Source organism: Phyllobates terribilis, unplaced genomic scaffold (assembly GCF_046119375.1).
Source record: "Phyllobates terribilis strain yellow unplaced genomic scaffold, ASM4611937v1 Scaffold_1__5_contigs__length_1240528914, whole genome shotgun sequence".
Taxonomy (NCBI): Eukaryota; Metazoa; Chordata; class Amphibia; order Anura; family Dendrobatidae; genus Phyllobates; species Phyllobates terribilis.
The window spans coordinates 99,446,500-99,471,583 of record NW_027362761.1 but is presented as its reverse complement, the minus strand read 5'-3'; the positions used below and the strand labels follow the sequence as shown (position 1 = coordinate 99,471,583).

The 25,084-nt window shown below is 45.8% G+C and overlaps 1 protein-coding gene across 4 annotated transcripts in view; it reads right to left on the bottom strand.

Moving 5' to 3' along the window:
* Positions 1 to 25,084, bottom strand: part of CCDC171 (coiled-coil domain containing 171) — a 166,727-nt gene that overhangs the window by 50,102 nt on the left and 91,541 nt on the right. For all 4 annotated transcript variants that reach the window (XM_073665129.1, XM_073665076.1, XM_073665004.1 and 1 more), the window contains one exon: positions 5,125 to 5,227. In XM_073665129.1, the coding sequence (XP_073521230.1) occupies positions 5,125 to 5,227 (103 nt within the window). The remainder of the gene's footprint in view (positions 1 to 5,124; positions 5,228 to 25,084) is intronic.

The window sequence follows — 25,084 nt, the reverse complement described above, 5'->3', positions numbered from 1 at the left end:
TCTTCAAGAGGTAGTCACCGGAAATGGTCTTCCAACAATCTTGAAGGAGTTCCCAGAGATGCTTAGCACTTGTTGGCCCTTTTGCCTTCACTCTGCGGTCCAGCTCACCCCAAACCATCTCGATTGGGTTCAGGTCTGGTGACTGTAGAGGCCAGGTCATCTGGCGTAGCACCCCATCACTCTCCCTCTTGGTCAAATAGCCCTTACACAGCCTGGAGGTGCGTTTGGGGTCATTGTCCTGTTGAAAAATAAATGATGGTCCAACTAAACGCAAACCGGATGGAATAGCATGCCGCTACAAGATGCTGTGGTAGACATGCTGGTTCAGTATGCCTTCAATTTTGAATAAATCCCCAACAGTGTCACCAGCAAAACACCCCCACCCCATCACACCTCCTCCTCCATGCTTCACGGTGGGAACCAGGCATGTAGAGGAGTCCATCCGTTCACCTTTTCTGCGTCGCACAAAGACACGGTGGTTGGAACCAAAGATCTCAAATTTGGACTCATCAGAGCAAAGCACAGATTTCCACTGATCTAATGTCCATTCCTTCTCTTCTTTAGCCCAAACAAGTCTCTTCTGCTTGTTGCCTGTCCTTAGCAGTGGTTTCCTAGCAGCTATTTTACCATGAAGGCCTGCTGCACAGAGTCTCCTCTTAACAGTTGTTGTAGAGATGTGTCTGCTGCTAGAACTCTGTGTGGTATTGACCTCGTCTCTAATCTGAGCTGCTGTTAACCTGCGATTTCTGATGACTCGGACAAACTTATCCTCAGAAGCAGAGGTGACTCTTGGTCTTCCTTTCCTGGGGCGGTCCTCATGTGAGCCAGTTTCTTAGTAACGTTTGATGGTTTTTGCAACTGCACTTGGGGACACTTTTAAAGTTTTCCCAATTTTTCGCACTGACTGACCTTCATTTCTTAGTAATGATGGCCACTCGTTTTTCATAACTTAGCTACTTTTTTCTTGCCATAATACAAATTCTAACAGTCTATTCAGTAGGACTATCAGCTGTGTATCCACCTGACTTCTGCACAACACAACTGATGGTCCCAACCCCATTTATAAGGCAAGAAATCCCACTTATTAAACCTGACAGGGCACACCTGTGAAGTGAAAACCATTTCCGGTGACTACCTCTTGAAGCTCATCAAGAGAATGCCAAGAGTGTGCAAAGCAGTCATCAAAGCAAAAGGTGGCTACTTTGAAGAACCTAGAATATAAGACATATTTTCAGTTGTTTCACACTTTTTTGTTAAGTATATAATTCCACATGTGTTAATTCATAGTTTTGATGCCTTCAGTGTGAATGTACAATTTTCAAAGTCATGAAAATACAGAAAAATCTTTAAATGAGGTGTGTCCAAACTTTTGGTCTGTACTGTATATAAAATCTGTATAAAATAACAGAACATTTCAGGAGCAATTGTAAATGATCAACTTAATAAAGCACAACCACATTCTGCATCGCTACATTAGATTTAATCCGATATTGAAATATGCTCCCTGCATCAGTAGAGCGGATATAGATTTTCATTTCTACAGGAGCTCAGAAAATTGCAGTAATCTTTGGGGCTTCCATTGAAATGAATAGAGAGATGCACTTAGCAATACCACCACTCCATGCAATGGGCCCCCTTCTGAATATGATGCAGGTCACATCAGTGCAAGAAGCATCCTGTCGATATGTCATAAATCCCCCACCCCCCTATTTTCATGTTAGTAAATCCTGATAAATGAGGCTTATTATTTCACAGAACAGTTTAATTGTAAAATTGTCCTCGTTTCCCAAAACAATCCAAATTAGTGTTCAGTTTTCATTTCTTAAACTAGTGTGGAAATATCAATTCTGTACCACGACTGATTAAATCACCACTTCAGCGGAATTATTTTTATCTCAGCACTGGAGTGGTATCACTAATCCATGTTCCCTGCCCTAGTTATAAACTTACCAGCTGCAGTCTTCAGCTCTTCCCGGCACCGCTCCGGTCCTGCACCGCCATCTTGTGACCACAACTTCGGACTGACTGGAAGTCAGAGGTAACAGTCACAGACGCTCAGTTTAAGTCTATGAGGGACTTGTTTTAGCTTCATTCTGGCTCTCATAGACTTACATTGAATTGTGACTACCAGCTCGCCCAGCAAACACTGGAGCGATCCAGCAGGTCACAACCTGCAGAAGACCGACTGGAGTGGCGCCGATAACAGAAGAAGACGGCGGCTGGTAAGATGGCAACTTATATTAGTGGCACCACTCCAGAGGTGAAAAAAAAAAACCGCTGGAGTGCTGCTTTAATAAGAGTAAAACGGCTTTTCATTTAAACATTTTTTAAAAATGAGGCCCAATATGTTTAGGAAAGGCCCATCAATTTGGCTGAGACAACTGGCTGCAGAAGAAACCTTTATTACTGTCAAAAAATGATGGAAACCAACCTAATATAGCCTAGCGCACAGCCACTCTACAGATGAAGACACATAGGCCTAGGAAGAGATCAGCCCTTTTGTTGTAAAGGGGATATCCGGTCTAAAACTACAAGTCTGCAGTCACTCTATGTGACTGCAGACTTGTGAATCCTAACATTGTGCGCACTGTGCTGTGAGCATTCTCCGGTGCCGGGAGAGGAGGGGGTGTGATCGCAAGTATACAATTTGTGTAATGTGGTCATGTGCCGACTACACTGTATCCAGTAATTAATAAATTGACCAAATTTTACTTCCCAGTCTTCTACACCTTGATCATGAATGCCATGATGCAGTTTCTCCCAAATACTGCCAGACATTAATAAGTAAAGAGACAGCAAAAATACGCATCAAAGGACTTTTCAATCTTTCCTTTATCCAGTGAAAAAAGATTCCATCTTTATAAATTCAGTATCGTAGCAAGATTAAACAATCATATTCACCACAGTGAATGTAGCCTCCAGACTACGGTGTAGACTCCGGTGTAGAAAGTCCATGCGCTCGCCGGCGCTGAGGGAATGAAGACAGAGAGGCAGAGACGCTGTCAGACGAGCCGGAGATCAGCACCTGCAGCATCCTCTCAGGGGTCCTCAAGCGAGAGAAAGGGGGAGGACCCCCGAAACGTCGCCGCAGGAGCAGATCTCCGGCTCGTCTGACAGCGTCTCTGCCTCTCTGTCTTCATTCCTGTCTGATGGCTAGTCTGTCAGCATCTTCATTCTCTCAGCACTGACGAGCGCATGGACTTTCTACACCGTAGTCTGGAGGCTACATTCTCTGTGGTGAATATGATTGTTTAATCTTGCTACGATCCTGACTTTATAAACATGGAATCTTTTTTCAACGGGTAAAGGAAATATTGAAAAGTCCTCTGATGTGTTTTTTGCAGTAAATTGAGTGAGGCCAGATACAGTCTAGTTGGAATGTGGCCAGAAGTATGCCAATCACATATTTGCGGTCACATGACCGTCTGTTCCTTGTGAATCCTCAGTGCGCGCAATGTTAGGATTCTCAAGTCTGCAGTCACGGAGTGACTGTAGATGTAGTATTAGACCAACCAACCCCTTTAAGACCCCCTCAAACACATTAGATAACAATGGGACAAACCACTGATCTCAGGGGGACCTGGCGACCATATAATGAATATAAAAGTTTTCCAACCAATCTGAACCAGCGAGAGAGCGCACTTCCTTTGTGCACATCGCACAGTGACAGAGCAGGGACTAGCTCATCCCTGAAAAAAGGCCACCGATGATGCTTCATTTCAGGGAGGGGACAGAGCCTTCAGCAGTGATCAGAGTATCAACTTACTGTGATCCGATTTTCTTGGATGAGAGAAGAGTAGCACAGGTGCAGAGAAGAAGGAGATCTTAGCTTCTCCACTGTGGGAATCGGACTGCACTCAGATGACATCTCAGTGCAGTCTGATGTTTTACACACACCCATAGACTTGAATGGGTGCAAGCCAGCAAACTCGCATTTAAATGACCACAGTGTGAATGCACACCTATGCATTGCACTTATACCAACATATTCTCTGGCTCAATGTTTTTAGGTTTTCGTTTAGTTCTTTGTACTTTGTAAAAAAAGGTGCGTGGCTTTCCTTTTCGGGCTGTTCATTTAGTTTATATAGCTTTCCATGGGCAAGTGCCTGAACAGTCGGGACCCAGGCCCTTATCTATTTTTCAGTCTGCTGACACATGGTGAGGTGAACTACAAGAGTTAGGTACTGTCCCGATTGGGTACACCTTGTCACAGTGGGATGGCTTTTACGTTTTTTTGATCAAAACAGTGTTAACTAAGTCCCCTATGTTATTTACATGTACTATTACTATTCATTTACTTGCAGCAGGGTATTTGCACATTTTGGTTTTATCTTAGGTTCTGCTCGTTAAATGGCCACAGTGTGAATGCACACCAATGCATTGCACTTATAGCAACATATGCTCTGGCTCAATTTTTTTTCGTTTTTTTTCCATAAGGAATGAATAGAACGCAGGTCACACATGTGCATTGCTGCTGCATTCTAATGGAAAAAAAAGTTCTCAATTGGTGCAGGTTTGAGCGGTCAGGCCACCACCAATCAACAAGTTATTACCTATCCTGTGCATAAACGATAACTTGTTTTCATCAAACATCCCTTTAATGAAAATTACAAATCTGTTATAGTTTGTGTTTTGTGATAACTTTGTGACTTTAATGAATATCATGAAATATTAATTTAATATCAAATAAAAAATAGCAGGCTGCTGATACAGATTTTGTCGTGTTAAGTCTTTAGTGTCCTACATAACCTTTATGAATCTACAACCTTACATGAGATGTAGAACTTGGCTTAGTCCCATGAAAACATCTGCTCTCTTTGCAGGTACATTGAGAAGACCTTTTTCTCTGTTGGATTCAATGTCTAACCTGCGTGCCCTTTCCTGATGGTTCTCTGAAATTATACAACTAGTAAATCAACGTATGGACTGACAACAGCAGGTCCTCTTCCCCTTAGCCTTTCCCGGGCAATCAGTATAGTGGAGTGCTGTGAGGACTACTTCAATCATGTCATCAAATGAGAATGTGCAGGGAAGGTGCCTAAAGGAGACATCTGTATAATTCCCACAATGGAGTCATTGTATAACATTGACAGATGCATCTGTCACATTGGACCTTCAACTAACCTGATACACGATGGCTTGGCATTTTAAAGGTTTCCACCAGAGTCCGCAGTTCGCTCATGTTACATCCGTAAGCCTCCTCCAAGGACAGTTGTTTTTTTTTGCTCTGATTAACATTAAGAAAGTCATTACATTTCCTAATTAAACATAAAAACCATGTGCTGTCATATCGTTGCAAATGTACCACCATCACTGTATGAAATTATCAGAAACTGGCTAAAAAACAAAATCTATAGATGGTCCTGAAGGGGTTGTCACATGATTAATTATTAATTTACTTACAAAAAATTTTCTAGTAGGGCTTGTGCCTAGATAATGCTATTACAAAGTTCTTATAATGCCCACATTCTATTCTTTTCATTCCCTTTTAGAATGGCCATCTAATTTGTCCAGTGCTCTTTTAGAGTGTTAAAGGGAATCCATCAGCAGGTTTTTGCTACCTCATCTGAGAACAGCATGATGTAGGCAAAGAGACCCTGAATCCAACGATGCATCACTTAGTTTACTGGGTGCAGAGGTTCTGACACAATCAGAGCTTTTAGATTTTACAATGCAGCAGGGCTGAGAGAGCTAGCCCCGCCCACATCATCAGGCTCTAGGTGTACACAATCTATAGACAGTGAGCTGCTTATCACAGAAGGGGGCGGAGTCGGAGAGTGATCACGCTGCCAGCTAATCACAACAATGATAATCCCTAGGGGATAAAACCTTCAGTTAAAGTAAACTACAGCACACAGCTTGAAATGTGACACATCACTGAATTCTGTGTTTTAACCTCTCCCTCATGCTGACCTCAGATTACATAGGAAAAACCTACTGACAGAAATCTGTCATCAGGTTTTTGCCACCTAATCAGAGCAAAATATAGAGGCGGAGACCTTGATATCAGTGATGTGTCACATAATGGACTGCTTGGTGTAGATTTGATTAAAAAAAACAAAACACGGTTTTGTCAGCAGGAGATTATTACTAGAAGACTGGTAAACATTGAAGACTGGTGAAGGCAACAGGGTCTTACATTGGAATGCTTCTTGAGGCTTATGGAAAGGAAGAGTGTCAAAACAAATGAAGAGAAGCAGAAGGGGTGCAGGGAGACACAGACAGGAGAAAACATTGGAAACTAGACCATTTCCAAGTAAATAGTGTGAAAGCACTCAAAGAGTTGAAAAAGCCTGTTCACATAAAGTCCCGAGAAAGCCGAGGGGGTCAGCGAAAGTACCAGGCCGCCCTAGTGGTGGAACATAGGTTACTGCCTGGACGGGAGAAAAACCAAGACCTCAATTATTAAGGATAATGGTTGGAGGTGGCCAGGAGGCCGGAAAAGAGAACCCACAATTGCTGCAGAGAAGCAGCAAGAAAAGTGCAGAAAACAGCTAGAGGGGGATGTAAAACAAAGAACCAAGGGGAAGGATGGCCTACGAAATAAAGATAAGGTGGACACCCAGGGAACAGACATGAGTAGAGCCCTTAGAAAATAGGGAAGGAGACACTTGAGGGATAATACTCATTTATCTCATGACTTAGAATGCCTGCTGGGTTACACCTCCAGTGGCACTGGCCGTGAGGACTCACGTACTCCACCGCGGCAGCAGTCAGAGAATCTGTGTCTAGTGATGAAATGGCATCAGCAAGGAGGCACACTACTGTAGAGTGCATAGTGAGTCCTTACTGGAAAAGTTACCTAAACTGGGGGACATCCACGCCACCAGAAAAAAAATAAAAGGAAAAATACATGCAGCAAACCTGAAAACAGGTCGTGTCTGCCTCCTAAGGACACTAGACTAAAACTAAATTGCCTGGTGTCCAAGTAAACCTTGTGTTTTTTCACCTAGGGTCAATCCTCCTAGGGATAGGGTGCATACCATTGTCCAGTGTCCCACAATGCTATTAGAAAAGAATATACTGTATATATACATTTTTCCCACTACAAAGTTGCTTTAGCTTCAAATTTGTGGGTAATATGAGAAAATGTACCAAATAATTTGTTACACATTATCTCCTAAACGCAGCAATACCCTACATGAAGTCGGTAACTTCCCTTTGGGCAAAGCTCAGAAGGAGATTTTCACTTTTGGAACAAAATTTTGGTTGGAATAAATTGTGGACGCCATTCTGCATTTACAGTCAATGAGGTGTCAAAACAGCAGAAAATCTCACAACTGACCCCATTTTGGATACTACATCCCTCAAAAATTGTATTGTAGGTGCGTGCTGAGCATTTTGAAATCACATTTGCATCACAGAATTTTAAAATAAATGTAATTTTTATCACTAAAATTTTGTTTTAGCCCCCAATTTTTCATTTTTTACAAATTTTAATAGGTGAAACTGGACCCCATAATTAGTTTAACAATTGTTTCTGAAAATGGTACTAGCCAAATAGGAGGTTGAAAACTACTGTTTGGGCACATGGCGGGGTTCAGAAGGAAGGAGGAGCTCTATTTGACTGCTTTGCCGAAGCAGTGGCATGACAAAGACCAAACTGATTCGAGCTGTCTTATAATGGTGAATAGATCCCTCAGGGGTTTCTTCTGAATGCTGTTTTTAGGAGATTTAGAGGGAAACCCTGAGATAAGTGCTCAGCGTATAGCCTAGGAGAAATGTGATGGGAGTCTTATTATGATTTTTGGAAGGCAGATTAATCAAACATACAGCAGTTCAATAATTGATATTAATTATTTATTCACCATGCGCTAAAAGCTTTAGCTACTTTTACACACACAAAAATGGTTTTTTGCACTGCCATATTTTGAGAGCTGTAACTTTTTTACTTCTCTGCTGACAGTCATGAGAGTGCTTGTTATCTACAAGACAACTTGAAGTTTCTGCTGTTAAAAGATGTTATGTACCCCAAAATTGTAATTTATTTCTATTCCAATTTTTGGGAGGCAGAATGAACAAAAACAACAATGTATTCCCGGTAAGTATGATAATAGCAATACCAGATTTACATCGTTTTTATATGTATTGCTGCTTTCCCACAATATATTTTCCTTCACGTACGGCTTTCTGATTGCGTTTAATACCACGTTTTGTGCGGTGGCATTTTGGAAAAAAAATTAAATTTGTGTTTTAATTTTTTGCAGTGATCACTCCACTTGTTAAATAATGTCAAGCAGCAATACCAAATGTGTCATTTTTTTTTGTTTTCTCCTAGAAAAAAAAAATTATTTTTTTTTCCATCATTTGTTCGTATATACTGTGCCATAGTCACTGGCAAAGTACTGAAGGGGAGATATGTAGCACTGAGGTTGTTAGCTTCAGTAACATAAACCTAGGAAAACGCTCCAGAGCACTAAGTGCTGAGAGGGATCAATCGGGCAGGTTTAGTGCTAGATTGATTGAACAGCTGTAGAGTGGGAGGAGTCCAGGGGATAAATACCCAATCTTCTAGAGCATTCAGTGGGCCTGGAGGTGCAAGCTCTGGAGCTGTGTTTTCATGTTAAGGAAAGCTGACCATTGTGTTGTTTGTAACTGAAGCGGACGGATTCCCATAGCAACAAGGACTGTGCCATACGTTATGTTTTTTTTTTCCTGTTAGCAAAACAAACACGGCCTTCCTGACCTAACATTGCACTGGTTTATTCAGTACTTTTTATAAACCAGTGGAAGATTTAAAGAGACAGTGTTTCTGTGTCTACCTTTATGTGCAGCCGATCTACCACAGTTGGTGTTAGAAGTGCGGACAAGATCCCCAAGAAGCAAGTGTGACGGCTGTAGACAACCTGCATGTCCTGGGTGAAGGCGGCTGTAAGGATGGAACAGTGGTCAGACAAAATGGAGGACTTGATCAAGCACCAGGTCCAAAGCCAGCAGCAGCTCAAGCAGCAACAGCTGGCACAAGAGGAGACAAGTAAGCTGCTGATGCAACAACACCAGCAGCAGCAGCAATAGTACCAGCAACAGAGCTGACAACAGCAGCAGCAGATTGAGTTACTCACAGAGGAGATTCGTGGCACAGCGGCAGCTCCAACCCCAATTTCAGCTGATGATTTCTCTGTCCGGAAGGCGGTGAGGAGAGCATTGCAGAAAATGACCCCGGGTGACGACAGAGGCCTTTTTAACCGTTTTTGAAAGGGTCGCCAATAGAGAAAAACTAACGCCGGAGCTGTGGGCGGAAGTTCTAGCACCATACTTAACGGGGGAGCCACAAAAGGCCTACTATGATTTGACCTTACAGTACGCCAAAGAATATGCTAAATTGAAAACAGAAATTTTGGCGCGCTTGGGGTTGACAATGTCTGTCAGGGCACAACGGGTCCACTGCTGGGCATATCACCTTGACAAACCCCCTTGCTCCGAAATGTTTGATCAGCTGCATCTCGTCCAAAAGTGGTTACGGCCAGTGTCCTCTACACAAGCGCAGATGGTGGAGCGAGTTGTAATAAACCGGTTCGTGTAGCAGTGAAGACCCCGAATGCTCGGGGAAGAAATGGGTTGGCCCTAAAAAAGTCTCACCAACCGCAGAGTCTGACGGGTTTCCCTTCTGTGTAGTGGGAGAAGAGGAGAAAGTAGTCTGAGGCAGACATTCCTGAGATAGGGATGACCAGAGAAAATTTTGGGTTCATCCACCATAGGGACCTATCTCTAAAAGAAGCGTTCAATAAGGTAACTGTTATAAACGGCATAGCACAGGAGTCGGAGGCTGACACCAGATTTCCCTATGTCATATTGAGTTGGGACTTATTGCACTGGGTTACTAAGGTGAGGAAGGAGATACAACCCCTGGCAAAAATTATGGAATCACTGGGCTCGGAGGATGTTCATTTAGTTGTTTAATGTTGTTGAAAAAAAGCCGATCACAGACATGGCACAAAACTAAAGTCATTTCAAATGGCTTTAAGAAACACTGAAAGAAATCAAGATAAAAAATGTGGTACTCAGTAAGGGTAAATTTTTTCAGACCAAGCAGAGGGAAAAAATTATGGAATCATGAAAAACAAACACAAAAGAACACTCCAATACATCACTAGTATTTTGTTGCACCACCTCTGGCTTTAACCCCTTTACAACCCAAGGTGGTTTGCACGTTAATGACAAGGCCAATTTTTACAATTCTGACCACTGTCACTTTATGAGGTAATTACTCTGGAACGCTTCAACGGATCCCCCTGATTCTGAGACTGTTTTTTCGTGACATATTGTACTTCATGATTGTGGTAAAATGTCTTCGATGTCACTTGTGTTTATTTGTGAAAAAAAAGGAAATTTGGCGAAAATTTTGGAAATTTTGCAATTTTCAAAATTTTAATTTTTATGCCCTTAAATCAGAGAGATATGTCACACAAAATAGTTAATAAATAACATTTCACACATGTCTACTTTACATCAGCATAATTTTGGAACCAACATTTTTTTTTATTGGGGAGCTATAAGGATTAAAAGTTGACCAGCGATTTCTCATTTTTCCAACAAAATTTACAAAACCATTTTTTTAGGGACCACATCATATTTAACCCCTTAACAACATTAGACGTACTAATACGCGTCTGTGCCCTGGGACTTAAGAGCCAGACCTGTATTAGTACGTCATCTCGATCGCGCGCGCACACACACAGGCTGTGCGGGCGCGATCGCCGCCGTGTGTCAGCTGATTGTCACAGCTGACACCCGGTACTATGTGCAGGGAGCGGTCACGCACCGCTCCCAGCACATTAACCCCAACAATGCTGCGATCGAAGTCGATCGCAGCATTGCGGTGGCTAAGGGGAGGTGATCGCAGATACTCACCTCCTCTTCCGGCCTCCAGCGCTGTTTGCCGTGGCTTCCAGGATGTTGCCATGACGACCCGATGTCGTCATGACAACATCCGGGTCACCAGACAACAGGAAGATTGTTTGGACATGCGCAGTGCATCTCCAAACTATCTTCTCCCTGTCCAGCGCTGACAGCCTGCACGGCACAGGGATGGTGCTCCATCCCTATGCTGTGCAGGCGATCAAAATAAAAAAAGTGAAAGTCCCAGAGTGGGACAGAGTAAAAAAGTGTAAAAACTGTCAAAGTGAAAAAAAATATATAAAAATTTTTTTTAAAAAATAATCTACCAAAAATAAAAATATAATGTACCCATCAATAAATATTATTCTAAAAAAAAAAAACAATAAAAGTACACATATTTGGTATCGCCGCGCCGGAACAACCTGACCTATAAAACTGTCCCACTAGTTAACCCCTTCAGTGAACACGGTAAAAAAAAAAAAAAAAAAAACAAGCAAAAAATAATGCTTTATCATCATACCGCCAAACAAAAAATGGAATAACACGCGATCAAAAAGACGAATATAAATAAAAATGGTACCGCTGAAAACGTCATCTCGTCCCGCAAAAACCAAGCCGCCATACAGCTCCATCAGCCAAAAAATAAAAAAGTTATAGCTCTCAGAATAAAGCTATGCTTAAAAAAAAATTTTTCTATAAAATTGCTTTTATTATGTAAAAGTGCAAAACATAGAAAAACAATATAAATGTGGTACCGCTGTCAACGTACTGACCCGAAGAATAAAGCTACCTTATCAATTTTACCACATGCGGAACAGAATAAAAAAAAAAAAAAAAAAACAATTCCAGAATTGTTGGTTTTTGTTTATTCTGCCTCCCAAAAATCGGAATAGAAAGCGATCAAAAAATGTCACGTGCCTGAAAATGGCACCAATAACCACGTCAACTCATCCCGCAAAAAACAAGCCGTCACATGACTGTCTGCCAAAATCTGGAAAAATTATAGCTCTCAAAATATGGCGATGCAAAAACTAGATTTTACAAAAAATGCGTCTTTCAGTGTGTGACAGCTGTCAATCATAAAAACCCCATATGATTCTGGTATCACTGTAATCGCACCGACCCGAAGAATAAAGTAGTCTAATCACTTATACCGCACGAGGAACGGCGTAAAAAATAAACTCTCGGGTTAGGGTTGGGCTAGGGTTAGGGTTAGGGCTGGGTTTGGGGTTAGGGTTGTGATGGGGTTGGGATTTTTTTCAAAAGTAAGAAAAAAAGATGACGATATGGCGACTAGTTTTGAGCGCAAGTGCTCGCTACTTGAGTTTGCATTGGGTGCTCGGGTATGCATTGAGTATCGTGGGTATTTGAGTGACACGCTCGAGTCTCCTCCCCATTTGCTTCGCGGCCAAAAAAACTTTGCGGGGATTGCCTGCCATGCACGAGCGATCCCCGCATGTTTTTTTTGAGGTGTCTAATAACCGTGAAACATGCGGGGCAGGGACTCGAGCATGTCACTCGAGCACACGCAGTACATGGTGTATACCCGAGTACCCGATGCAAACTCAAGTAGCGAGCACTTGCGCTGAAGACTAATGACAACTTATTCAATATGATGACCTAATGTTATCAAATTCTGTGTCGTACCTCTGGGTACAAAATGTTCACTATACACCTTAATAAAATCCTTGAGGGGTATAGTTTCCAAAATGGGGTCACTTGTGGGGGAGCTCCACTGTTTAGGCACATCAGGGGCTCTCCAAACGCGACATGGTGCCCGCTAATAAATTGAATGGAAAATCGGCTCAAATTGTTAGCGGACGCCATGTTGAGTTTGGAGAGCCCCTGCGTGCCTAAACATTGGAGTTCCCCCACAAGTGACCCCATTTTGGAAACTAAACCCCCCAAGGCACCTATCTAGATGCATAGTGAGCACTTGGAACCCCTAGGTGCTTCACAAATTGATTCATAAAAATGGAAAAGTATTTTTTTTTCCACTTTTTCATTTTTACGAATCAATTTGTGAAGCACCTCGGGGTTCCAACTGCTCACTATGCATCTAGATAGGTGCCTTGGGGGGTCTAGTTTCCAAAATGGGGTCACTTGTGGGGGAGCTCCAATGTTTGGGCACACAGGGGCTCTCCAAAAGCAACCCTTTTAGCTCCCTAACAAAAAAAAATTTGGGTTCCAAAATTGTGCTGATGTAAAGTAGACATGTGGGAAATGTTATTTATTAACTATTTTGTGTGACATATCTCTCTGATTTAAGGGCATAAAAATTCAAAGTTAGAAAATTGCAAAATTTTCAAAATTTTCGCCAAATTTCCGTTTTTTTTCACTAATAAACGCAAGTGATATCGAAGAAATTTTACCACAATCATGAAGTACAATATGTCAAGAAAAAACAATCTCAGAATCAGGGGGATCCGTTTAAGCGTTCCAGAGTAATTACCTCATAAAATGACAGTGGTCAGAATTGTAAAAATTGGCTTGGTCATTAACGTGCAAACCACCCTCGGGGGTTAAGGGGGTTAAAGTCACTTTGACGGGTCTTTATGACAGAAAATACCCAAAAGTGACACCATTCTAAAAACTGCACCCCTCAAGGTGCTCAAAACCACATTCAAGAACTTTATTAACCCTTTAGGTGCTTCACAGGAATTTTTGGAATGTGGAAGAAAAAAATGAACATTTAACTTTTTTCACAAAAATGTTACTTTAGACCCAATTTTTTTTTTATTTACGCAGGGGTAACAGGAAAAAATGGACCCCAAAAATTTGTTGTGCAATTTCTCCTGAGTAAGCAGATACCCCATATGTGGGGGAAAACCACTGTTTGAGCGCACGGCAGGGTTCGGAAGGGAAGGAGAGCCATTTGACTATTTGAATATAAAATTTGCTTGAATAATTAGCGGACGCCATGTTGCATTTTGGGAGCCCTTGATGTGCCTAAACAGTGGAAACCCCCCACAAGTGACACCATTTTGGAAACTAGACCCCTCAGGGAACTTATCTAGATGTGTGGTGAGCACCTTGAACCCCCAAGTCCTTTACTGAAGTTTATAACATGGAGCCGTGAAAATAAAAAAAACAAACTTTTTCCACAAAAATTATGTTTTAGCCCCAATTTTTTTATTTTCACAAGGGTAAGAGGAGAAAATGGACCCCAAAGACTTTTGTGCAATTTCTCCTGAGTACAACAATACCCCATATGTGGGGAAAATACAGTGTTTGGGCGCACGGCAGAGTTCAGAAGGGAAGGAGCACTGTGTGACTTTTTGAACGCAAAATCGGCTAGAATCGAGAGCAGACGCCATGTCGCGTTTGGAGAGCCCCTGATGTGCCTAAATAGTAGAAACCCCCCACAAGTGACCCCATTTTGGAAACTACACCCCTCAAGGATTTTATCAAGGGGTATAATGAACATTTTGAACCCAGAGGTACGACACAGAATTTGATGACATTATGTCATCATATTGAATAAGTTGTCATTAGTCTTGAGAGCAAGTGCTCGCTACTTGAGTTTGCATCGGGTACTCAGGTATGCACCATGTATCACGGGTGCTCAAGTGAAATGCTCGAGTCCCTGCCCGCATGTTTCACGGTTATTAAACACCCCCAAAAAAACATGCGGGTATCGCTCGTGGATGGCAGGCAATCCCCGCGAGGATTTTTGGCAGCGAAGCATATGAGGCGGAGACTCGAGCACCCGCGATACTCAATGCATACATGAGCACCCGATGCAAACTCAAGTAGCGAGCACTTGCGTTCAACACTAGTTGCCATATCGTCATTTTTTTTTATTTTTTTTTTTTTTACTTTTGAAAAAAAAAAACAACCCTAACCCCAACCCTAACCCTACTCTAGCCCAACCCTAACATTAGCACAACCATAACCCCAACCCCAGCCCTAGCGTTTATTTTTTACGCCGTTCCTAGTGCGGTATAAGTGATTAGACGACCTTATCCTTCGTGTCGGTGCGACTACAGATATACCAGAATGATATCGGGTTTTTATGATTGACAGCTGTCACACACTAAAAGACACATATTTTGTAAAATCTAGTTTTTGCATCGCCATATTTTGAGAGCTATAATTTTTCCATATTTTGGCCGACAGAGTCATGTGACGGCTTGTTTTTTGCGGGATGAGTTGACGTTTTTATTGGTGCCATTTTCAGGCACGTGACATTTTTTGATCACTTTCTATTCCAGCTTTTGGGAGGCAGAATAAACAAAAACCAACAATTCAGGAATTGTTTTTTTTTTTTTTTTTATTCTACTCCGCGTGTGGTAAAATTGATAAGGTAGCTTTATTCTTCGGGTCAGTACGTTTACAGCGGTACCACATTTATATAGTTTTTCTATGTTCTGGCGCTTTTATACAATAAAAGCTATTTTATAGAAAAAATTATTTTTTTGCATCGCTTTATTCTGAGAGCTATAACTTTTTGATTTTTCGGCTGATGGAGCTGTATGGCGGCTTGTTTTTTGCGGGACAAGATGACGTTTTCAGAGGTACCATTTTTATTTATATTCTTCTTTTTTGTTATTCCATTTTTTATTTGGCGGTATGATGATAAAGCATTGTTTTTTGCTTCGTTTTGTATTTTTATTTTTTTACCGTGTTCACTGAAGGGTTTAACTAGTGGGACAATTTTATGGGTCAGGTCGTTCCGGACGCGGCGATACCAAATATGTGTACTTTTATTGTTTTTTTTTTCATAATAATATTTATTGATGGGTACATTATATTTTTATTTTGATGGATTATTATTTTTTTTCATGTTTTTACAATTTTTTTTTTTAAATTTTTTTCACTTTGAGAGTTTTTTTACTTTTTTACTTTGTCCCACTCTGGGACTTTCACTTTTTTTATTCTGATGGCCTGCATAGCATTGGGATGGAGCACCATCCCTGTGCTATGCATGTAGTCAGCGCTGCACAGTGAGAAGATTGTTTGGTCATGCACTGCGCATGACCAAAAAATCTTCCTGCTGTCTGGTGACCCGGATGTTGTCATGACAACATCGGGTCGTCATCGCAACACCCGGGAAGCCGCAGCAGACAGCGCTGGAGGCCGGAAGAGGAGGTGAGTATTGCGATCACCTCCCCTTAGCCACCGCAATGCTGCGATCGACTTCGATTGCAGCATTGCGGGGGTTAATGTGCCGGGAGCGGTGCGGGACCGCCCCCTGCACATAGTACTGGGTGTCAGCTGTGACAATCAGCTGACACCCGGTGGCGATCGCGCCCGCACAGCCTGTGTGCGCGCGCGATCGCGATGACGTACTAATACGGGTCAGGCTCTTAAGTCCCAGGGCACAAACGCGTATTAGTACGTCATGGGCTTTAAAGGGGTTAATAACAGCTTACAGTCTGAGGCATGGACTTAATGAGTGAGAAACAGTACTCTTCATCAATCTGGCTCCAACTTTCTCTGATTGCTGTTGCCAGGTCAGCTTTGCAGGTTGGAGCCTGGTCATGGACCATTTTTTTCAATTTCCACCAAAGATTTTCAATTGGATTGAGATCCGGACTATTTGCAGGCCATGACATTGACCTTATGTGTCTTCTTTCAAGGAATGTTTTCACAGTTTTTTCTCTATGGCAGGATGCATTATCATCTTGAAAAATGATGTCAGCATCCCCAAACATCCTTTCAATTGATGGGATAAGAAAATTGTCCAAAATATCAATGTAAACTTGGGCATTTATTGAAGATGTAATGATAGCCATCTCCCCAGTGCCTTTACCGGACATGCAGCCCCATATTATCAATGACTGTGGAAATTTGCATGTTCTCTTCATGCTGTCATCTTTATAAATCTCATTGGAACGGCATCAAACAAAAGTTCCAGCATCATCACCTTGCCCAATGCAGATTCGCGATTCATCACTGAATATGACTTTCATCCAGTCATCCACAGTCCACGATTGCTTTTCCTTAGCCCATTGTAACCTTGTTTTTTTCTGTTTAGGTGTTAATGATGGCTTATGTTTAGCTTTTCTGTATGTAAATCCCATTTCCTTTAGGCGGTTTCTTACAGTTTGGTCACAGACATTGACTCCAGTTTCCTCCCATTCGTTCCTCATTTGTTTTGTTGTGCATTTCCTGTTTTGGAGATGTAGCACCCCGAGGGCTCGGCTGCTACAGGGGTATTGCACCTCAAACCAGAGGTGTGATATTCCACTCCCGGGTAAGGATGGAGTGTGGACCAGGACTCGTTAGGCTGCATGCACCACACACACCCCATTTCCGAGGGACAGCTCAACGGTGCTCCCACTAGACAGAAGTGCAGGCACGACAGCATCTGTTCCTGGCTGGAGTGGGGAGGGGGTGGAATACCCAGTGGTGTAGGAGCAGATAGGGGTGGGTCTCTGGGCATAGGTAGGAGCCCATTGGTTGCTAGTCACCTGGGCTCACACATAGAAGGAGGTATATAAGGTGGGCACCATCTTAGGACAGCAGCCAGTTCAGTCACGAGGAGAAAAGGAGAGGAGCTCAGCCAGAGAGGGCTGACAGGGAGCTGTGGCTCAGTCTGGGCCCAGCTCCAGAGGCAGGCCTGGAGTGGAGGCCAGAAACAGCAGAAAGAGAGAGGAGAAGGAACGGAAAGGAAAGGAAGAAAGGAACTGGAACAGAGGAGAAAGGAAGCAAGGAACACAGAGAAAGGCCCAGAGACACGAGGACAGAAGGAACCCCATATGCCCAGAGGAGATACAGGGTGAAGGGTTGGCAGAGCAGGGTACCGGAACCCAAATTGGTGGAGGCGACTAATCCTCAGCCAAAACCGGAGGTTGTGACCACATCTTGGTGCGACCCCTCACTACATCCACCAGGAAAGCATACCACATAGGGTCAGGGAAACCGGAGAGAGGTTTCGCCAACAGAAGGCCCGAGGAAGCTGGACAAAGGTGGGTCACTGGTGGGGACGGCCAGAGAAAGGAAAGGAAGGGAGTCCAGTGCCACGCTCTGGAATTGCCTGGGAGTTGGTCGAGTCCCTTGCCTGGTGGACGCAGCATGACTCGGGCGGTCCTAACTGCGCACAAGTGACCAGATAAAGAACTGTGAGTAAAGCATTGAAAACTGCAACTGCACGTCTCTGTGATTCCTCGCCGCACCAGCACCATTAGCACTGGGACGCTCACACCACCACTACCATCATCTACACTAGCTGCCCTGAGGTAATACTTCTCCCGTGGGGAGTTATCCCATTCTTGACTGCGCATACAACATCAGCCTCAGCGGTCTGCAGCGCAGCGGCGGTCCCCACTGACCGCAATCCACGGGTGGCGTAGTCGGACATTTGCTATACATTAAGACTGCCACTGGTTTGACCACCCTGGGCACGGACCGGGTCACCGCCACACGGAGACTACAACCCCCAGCATTCTACAACAGGCCCGGTTCCGGGTTCCCCTGCACAACACAGGCCCAGGGGGCGCGTCAACTTTGGCGTAGTCGGCAGGATCATTACCAACCCGCCACAAGCGGGTATTGCGTGCCTGAAGAAAACTGCACATGTACCTTAAAAAGAAGTCTCCCGCCATTTCCAGAAGTTTCCCGCCGTCCGGAGTCGTTTCCCGCCATCCGGAGCCGATTCCCGCCATCGGACGCCATCTTGGACCGTTTCCCGCCGTCTTCATCCGTTTTTCCCGCCCTGGCAGAGCGGACGCCATTATGTGCGCACCAAAAGACAGCAGGAAGCCACCTCCCATCGTGGGCCAGGTCCCAGAATGGCGCCAAAGAAGGAGCCCGCCCCCACCAGCCATGAGTGCAGCAGTGGAGATGTCCATCAACGTGGGGGGGCTGCCCCTGAGGGTGATTGTCAGCAGATGCCCCCAAGACCAACCCCCATGGGGGCGGATAGGAAAGAAAACTGAGGGGCTGGGTGCGGCCTTCATCAGTCTGGACCTGCTGCACCCGGAGATGGAACGAGCAGAGAACTCCACCAGCACCCAGGCCCGCAGCCTGCTGCAAGCTGAGCCACCCTGCAGCCTGACAGAGTTGCTGGCCCAGCTGCCTAGAGACCCGGGCAGTGCGCGCGCAGCGCTGGAAGACCTAAACAGAAGAATGGTCCGGGCGCAGCGGGATGTGTTTGCCGGGTGGAAGGAGGAGATGACCCGGCAGCACGAAGGCAGCCAGCGGAGGACCCCGCCGGGACCGGCAGCTGCAGACGACGCCGCGGAGGAGGCCATGGAGACCGAGGTAGGTAATGGGGACGCCACCACCCCAAGCCCTGGGAACAACAGCCTGCCCTCACCCTCCGTTGCGGGACCCAAAGCCCCGGGGACTGTACCTGACACCACGCCTCCACCGCCGCCAGCTAGGCCTCAGGCAGCGAGAACTGTCATCATGCCCCGCCCCGCGCTGTGCCCTCTGAACCCGGGCGCCGTAACGCGGGAGACGTCACAGGCCAGGACGCAAGGCCCAGCACACCCGGGCGCCGCTGCCTCACCAGCGCCCCCTACCTTGGCGGTGCCACCCCCGGGCGCGACCAACAAGCGACCACCGGCCTGGTCGCAAGGCCGAGTGCCCCCGGGCGCTGCCACACGTCCGAAGCCCGCGGTGCCGCCCCTGGGTGTGGACCTGTACGCCCAACATACCAGCCCGGACGGGCTGCCCTTTGAGTGGCCACCAGAGTTTGACAACCCCCGTCTCCGGGGAGAACAACCCCTGAGCGAGCCTCTGATCCCGGCCCCGGAGCCCGCCAACATCGCTCCACCCACGCTGTAGGATGCCCAGTTTGCATGGGACCCCACCGGCGAGAGTCTCATGGGGTTCACCCAGGAGACCCGTGCGGAAGCAGCCCAGCGCCTGGATTGCTGCCGTCAGCAGCTGGCCACCTATGAAAGAGAGCGGCGGCAGAGGCGCATCAGGGAGGAGCGACTCCAGGCCAGGAGCGCGGAACAGAAGAGGAGGGCCCGACAAGACACCCACGCCATCCGCGGTCCCAGAGCCACCGGGACCGTAGTCAAGTTCCAGCTAGAGCATGGCTGGGGCTTCATCAGAGACCCGGAGGCTGACACCGACGTCTTCGTCATTAGAAGGGACGTTGAAAGCCACCTGCCAGAGGGACATCACGGCCGTGACCTGTACCCCGGTGACGTGGTCACCTACACCCGGCACAAGGGCGCAAAGGGACTGTACGCCCTCCATGTTCACCGGCTCACGGAGGAGGAACTGCAGTACCGCCCAGACACGGAGTACACTGAGGGTCCAGACGGACCAGAAGATTACCCGGAAGAGCAAGGAGCATCAGGAGGACACCGTTACCAGTAAACGGTAAAGTGGAACTGTACATAGTTACCCGTACGGGTACAAGAACTGTTATGAGAACTTGCTGAAACTGCTGCTGATTGAAGTGTGGTCCCCGTTGGGACTAGTGTGGAATAGTTAAAGGACTGTTACCCGTGTGCAAGTTAACCCCCTCAATCCCTAACCAGGCTGAGGACTGTGAACAGCCATTCCCCTATCCCCACTGGCCGAGGACTGAGAGCGGCCACCCCTGTAAATAGTTGCGCTTCCTAAAGCGCCCCCTACTGGTTTTATACAAAAACCGCAACGTCTACCTCAAGGCAGATTAAATGGACTGTTGCACCTTTTCCTGGTCGCAAGTTGCACAGCGGCCAGAGCTCAAGAATGTTCTACTTGAAAAAGTTTTATATTGAAAAGTTTTATATGCTGCTAGAATAATAATGCAAATGTTACATGTGATGTTTTATATGCTAAAAGAGTTCCGGTAGTTTTGACCATAGCTAGTGACAGAAGAATGTTAAAGAAAAGAAAAAGAGTACCAGCAACGTTAAAAGAGAAAAGTGCCTCCCATAAAGGGATGGGTTTATAGTTATTGTCTTATATACGAATGCATTCTAAAAATTTGTATGTTTAAATTGTTTTGCTCTTTTCCAGCCCGAGGACGTGCTGTGATTTACCAGGGGGGAATGTAGCACCCCGAGGGCTCGGCTGCTACAGGGGTATTGCACCTCAAACCAGAGGTGTGATATTCCACTCCCGGGTAAGGATGGAGTGTGGACCAGGACTCGTTAGGCTGCATGCACCACACACACCCCATTTCCGAGAGACAGCTCAACGGTGCTCCCACTAGACAGAAGTGCAGGCACGACAGCATCTGTTCCTGGCTGGAGTGGGGAGGGGGTGGAATACCCAGTGGTGTAGGAGCAGATAGGGGTGGGTCTCTGGGCATAGGTAGGAGCCCATTGGTTGCTAGTCACCTGGGCTCACACATAGAAGGAGGTATATAAGGTGGGCACCATCTTAGGACAGCAGCCAGTTCAGTCACGAGGAGAAAAGGAGAGGAGCTCAGCCAGAGAGGGCTGACAGGGAGCTGTGGCTCAGTCTGGGCCCAGCTCCAGAGGCAGGCCTGGAGTGGAGGCCAGAAACAGCAGAAAGAGAGAGGAGAAGGAACGGAAAGGAAAGTAAGAAAGGAACTGGAACAGAGGAGAAAGGAAGCAAGGAACACAGAGAAAGGCCCAGAGACACGAGGACAGAAGGAACCCCATATGCCCAGAGGAGATACAGGGTGAAGGGTTGGCAGAGCAGGGTACCGGAACCCAAATTGGTGGAGGCGACTAATCCTCAGCCAAAACCGGAGGTTGTGACCACATCTTGGTGCGACCCCTCACTACATCCACCAGGAAAGCATACCACATAGGGTCAGGGAAACTGGAGAGAGGTTTCACCAACAGAAGGCCCGAGGAAGCTGGACAAAGGTGGGTCACTGGTGGGGACGGCCAGAGAAAGGAAAGGAAGGGAGTCCAGTGCCACGCTCTGGAATTGCCTGGGAGTTGGTCGAGTCCCTTGCCTGGTGGACGCAGCATGACTCGGGCGGTCCTAACTGCGCACAAGTGACCAGATAAAGAACTGTGAGTAAAGCATTGAAAACTGCAACTGCATGTCTCTGTGATTCATCGCCGCACCAGCACCATTAGCACTGGGACGCTCACACCACCACTACCATCATCTACACTAGCTGCCCTGAGGTAATACTTCTCCCGTGGGGAGTTATCCCATTCTTGGCTGCGCATACAACATCAGCCTCAGCGGTCTGCAGCGCAGCGACGGTCCCCACTGACCGCAATCCACGGGTGGCGTAGTCTGACATTTGTTACAACATTAAGACTGCCACTGGTTTGACCACCCTGGGCACGGACCGGGTCACCGCCACACGGAGACTACAACCCCCAGCATCCTACAACAGGCCCGGTTCCGGGTTCCCCTGCACAGCACAGGCCCAGGGGGCGCGTCAGAGACATATTGCTTTAAGTTTCCGGTCTTGACGCTTTGATGTCTTCCTTGGTCTACCAGTATGTTTGCCTTTAACAACCTTCCCATGTTGTTTGTATTTGGTCCAAATTTTAGACACAGCTGACTGTGAACAACCAACATCTTTTGCAACATTGCGTGATGATTTACCTTCTTTTAAGAGTTTGATAATCCTCTCCTTTGTTTCAATTGACATCTCTCATGTTGGAGCCATGATTCATGTCAGTCCACTTGGTGCAACAGCTCTCCAAGGTGTAATCACTCCTTTTTAGATGCAGACTAACGAGCAGAACTAATTTGATGCAGGTGTTAGTTTTGGAAATGGAAATTTATAGGGTGATTCCATAATTTTTTCCTCAGAATTGAATGATTGCATAATTTTTTCCCTCTGCTTGGTCTGAAAAAAATTACCCTTACTGAGTACCACATTTTTTATCTTGATTTCTTTTAGTGTTTCTTAAAGCCATAAAGTTGCCATTTGAAATGACTTTAGTTTTGTGCCATGTCTGTGATCTGCTTTTTTTCAACAACATTAAACAACTGAATGAACATCCTCCAAGCCCGGTGATTCCATAATTTTTGCCAGGGGTTGTAGTAGAGCAATTGTTGGTACCAGAACCCTATAGACAAAGGGTGTTGGACATTGCTCATTCACATGTCTTGGGTGGCCAACTGAGGGTGGACAAAACTGAAGAACGGGTATGCAGAGGCCTGGATGTCACCGGGAAATCCTAAGGTATTGCAAGTCCTGTCCCAACTGTCAGTTAACCACTCTCACCTCTCACTCCCGAAATCCTCTCGTACCTCTACACATCAAGGCAGGGCAACAGAGGGACCCTGTTGAAACGCCGTGTTGGCTGGACAAGCCAGAAGGAGACACTGACGAAGTCACACTGGCAGAAACACTGTCAACGGCCCAGCAACAACAGTGCAGAGGACTGCTTCAGCGGAACCGAGACCTGTTTTCAGAGTTGCCAGGACATACGCAGGTTGTTGAACATAAAATCCTAACGGAACCACATGTGCAGGTGAACCAACAGCCGTATAGAATCCCGAGGCCCACTGCGAGGTGATTTCGGAGGAGGTGAGGAGAATGTTGATCCTGGGCATCATCGAGGAGTCAAAGAGTGGCGGGTTCAGCCCCACTGACCTTGTGTGGAACCCTGGAGGAGAGGAACATTTCTGCAACGACTACAGGAAATTAAATGAGGAGGCTAAATTTAACGCGTATCCGATGCCCCGCGTCGATGAACTCATAGAGAAGCTAGGTTCAGCCAGATACATCACCACCATGGACCTAACAAAAGGTTACTGGCAAATCCTCCTCTCTAAGTGCAAAGGATAAGACGGCCTCTTCTACACCTGATGGTTTCTTCCAGTATACCAGAAGGCCATTCGGGCTGCAAAGAGCCCCAGCTACCTTCCAGAGGGCCATGGACCAGAACAGAGCCCCTCACAAAAAATAAGCCGCAGCTTACCTCGACAATATTGTGATATTCAGCCAGGATTGGGGAAGTCATCTGCGAATGTCCAGGCCATGCTGGATGTGCTGAGGAAGGGGGAATTTACCATAAACCCAAAGAAGTGTGCATGGGGAAAAAGAAGGGAAAATACTTGGGCTACATCGTTGGAAGAGGAGAAGTAAGGTCACAAGTGAATAAGGTGGAGGCAATCAAAATTGTCCGAAACCGGTCTCCATGAAACAGGTTCGGGCATTTCTAGGAATGGTGGGATACTATCAGAGGTGTATCCCAAATTTCGCCATGATAGCCGCACCCCTGACTGACCTCCTTAAGGACAAAATGTCAATGGCCATATGGTCTCTTGAAGCAGAGATGGCATTCCAAGACTTGAAACTCAGGGCTACTGTCACGCAATGTGTGTGAAAGACTAAGTGCAACACAAAGGGAAGGGGGAAAGGGAGCCCAGACTCTAGGGAAAGGGGGGAGTGGAGACCTCCTAGGCTGATCTGATATCACCCTGTCTGCACCAACGTCCCTATATTGGTTCCTAACCAATCGTCGCACGCGAACCTAAACCCTGTATTTCCCTAGCGCTTAGCCAAGGATAGGGAAGGGGGGGGGAAGAACACTAGTCGATCCCCACTAGGACTAAAGATAACAAGAGAGACAAACACGTGGGAAAGTAGCTTAGCTTTAGCCGACTTCAGAGAGATAACTCCAAGCGTCCTCCTAGCACCACAGAGGAAGATAGCAGTCTGAGAGCTCTAAGCATTCACAAGGAAACATGTGAGTATCACCAGCACCTTCCTGCTGCAAAGTGAAACTATTTAAACACCCAGGCCAGGGTGTCAATTAGCAGGAAGGAGGTAGCCGCTGGGTCCTAGAGTGAGACAGCTAAGAAGGTGTCTGTAATGCCAAACGAAGAGATCTTCTGCAACCAACTGCAAGGCGACTGACTGTCACATCTGACACACCCGTGACAGCTAAAGGATTTCAACTTTCATGTGGAAAGCAGGCCTGTGAAGCTGAATGGTAACGCAGATGCCCTGTCTAGTCTTCCCTGTTTGGTGACTGAAGGTGCCAAAAGCCCCGACAAATGTGACAAAGTACTGGAGGAGAGATATGCAGCACTGAGGTTGTTAGCTTCAGTAATATAAACCTAGGAAAATGTTCCAGCTCAGTAAGTGATGAGAGGGGTTAATATGGCAGGTTTAGTGCTGGATTGATTGTACAGCTGTAGAGTGGGAGGAGTCCAGGGGATAAACACCAAGAATCCTAGAGCATTCACTGTGGGGTGGGCCTGGAGGTGCAAGCTCTGGAGCTGTGTTTTCATGTTAAGGAAAGCTGACCCTTGTGTTTGTTCCTGAAGCGGAAGGATTCCTTCCCCACGATCCTGTAGAATGTAAGCCCGCAAGGGCAGGGTCTTATTCCTTCTGTACCAGTCTATCATTGTTTATTTGTTACTGTAAGTGATATCTGTATTTTGTATGTAACCC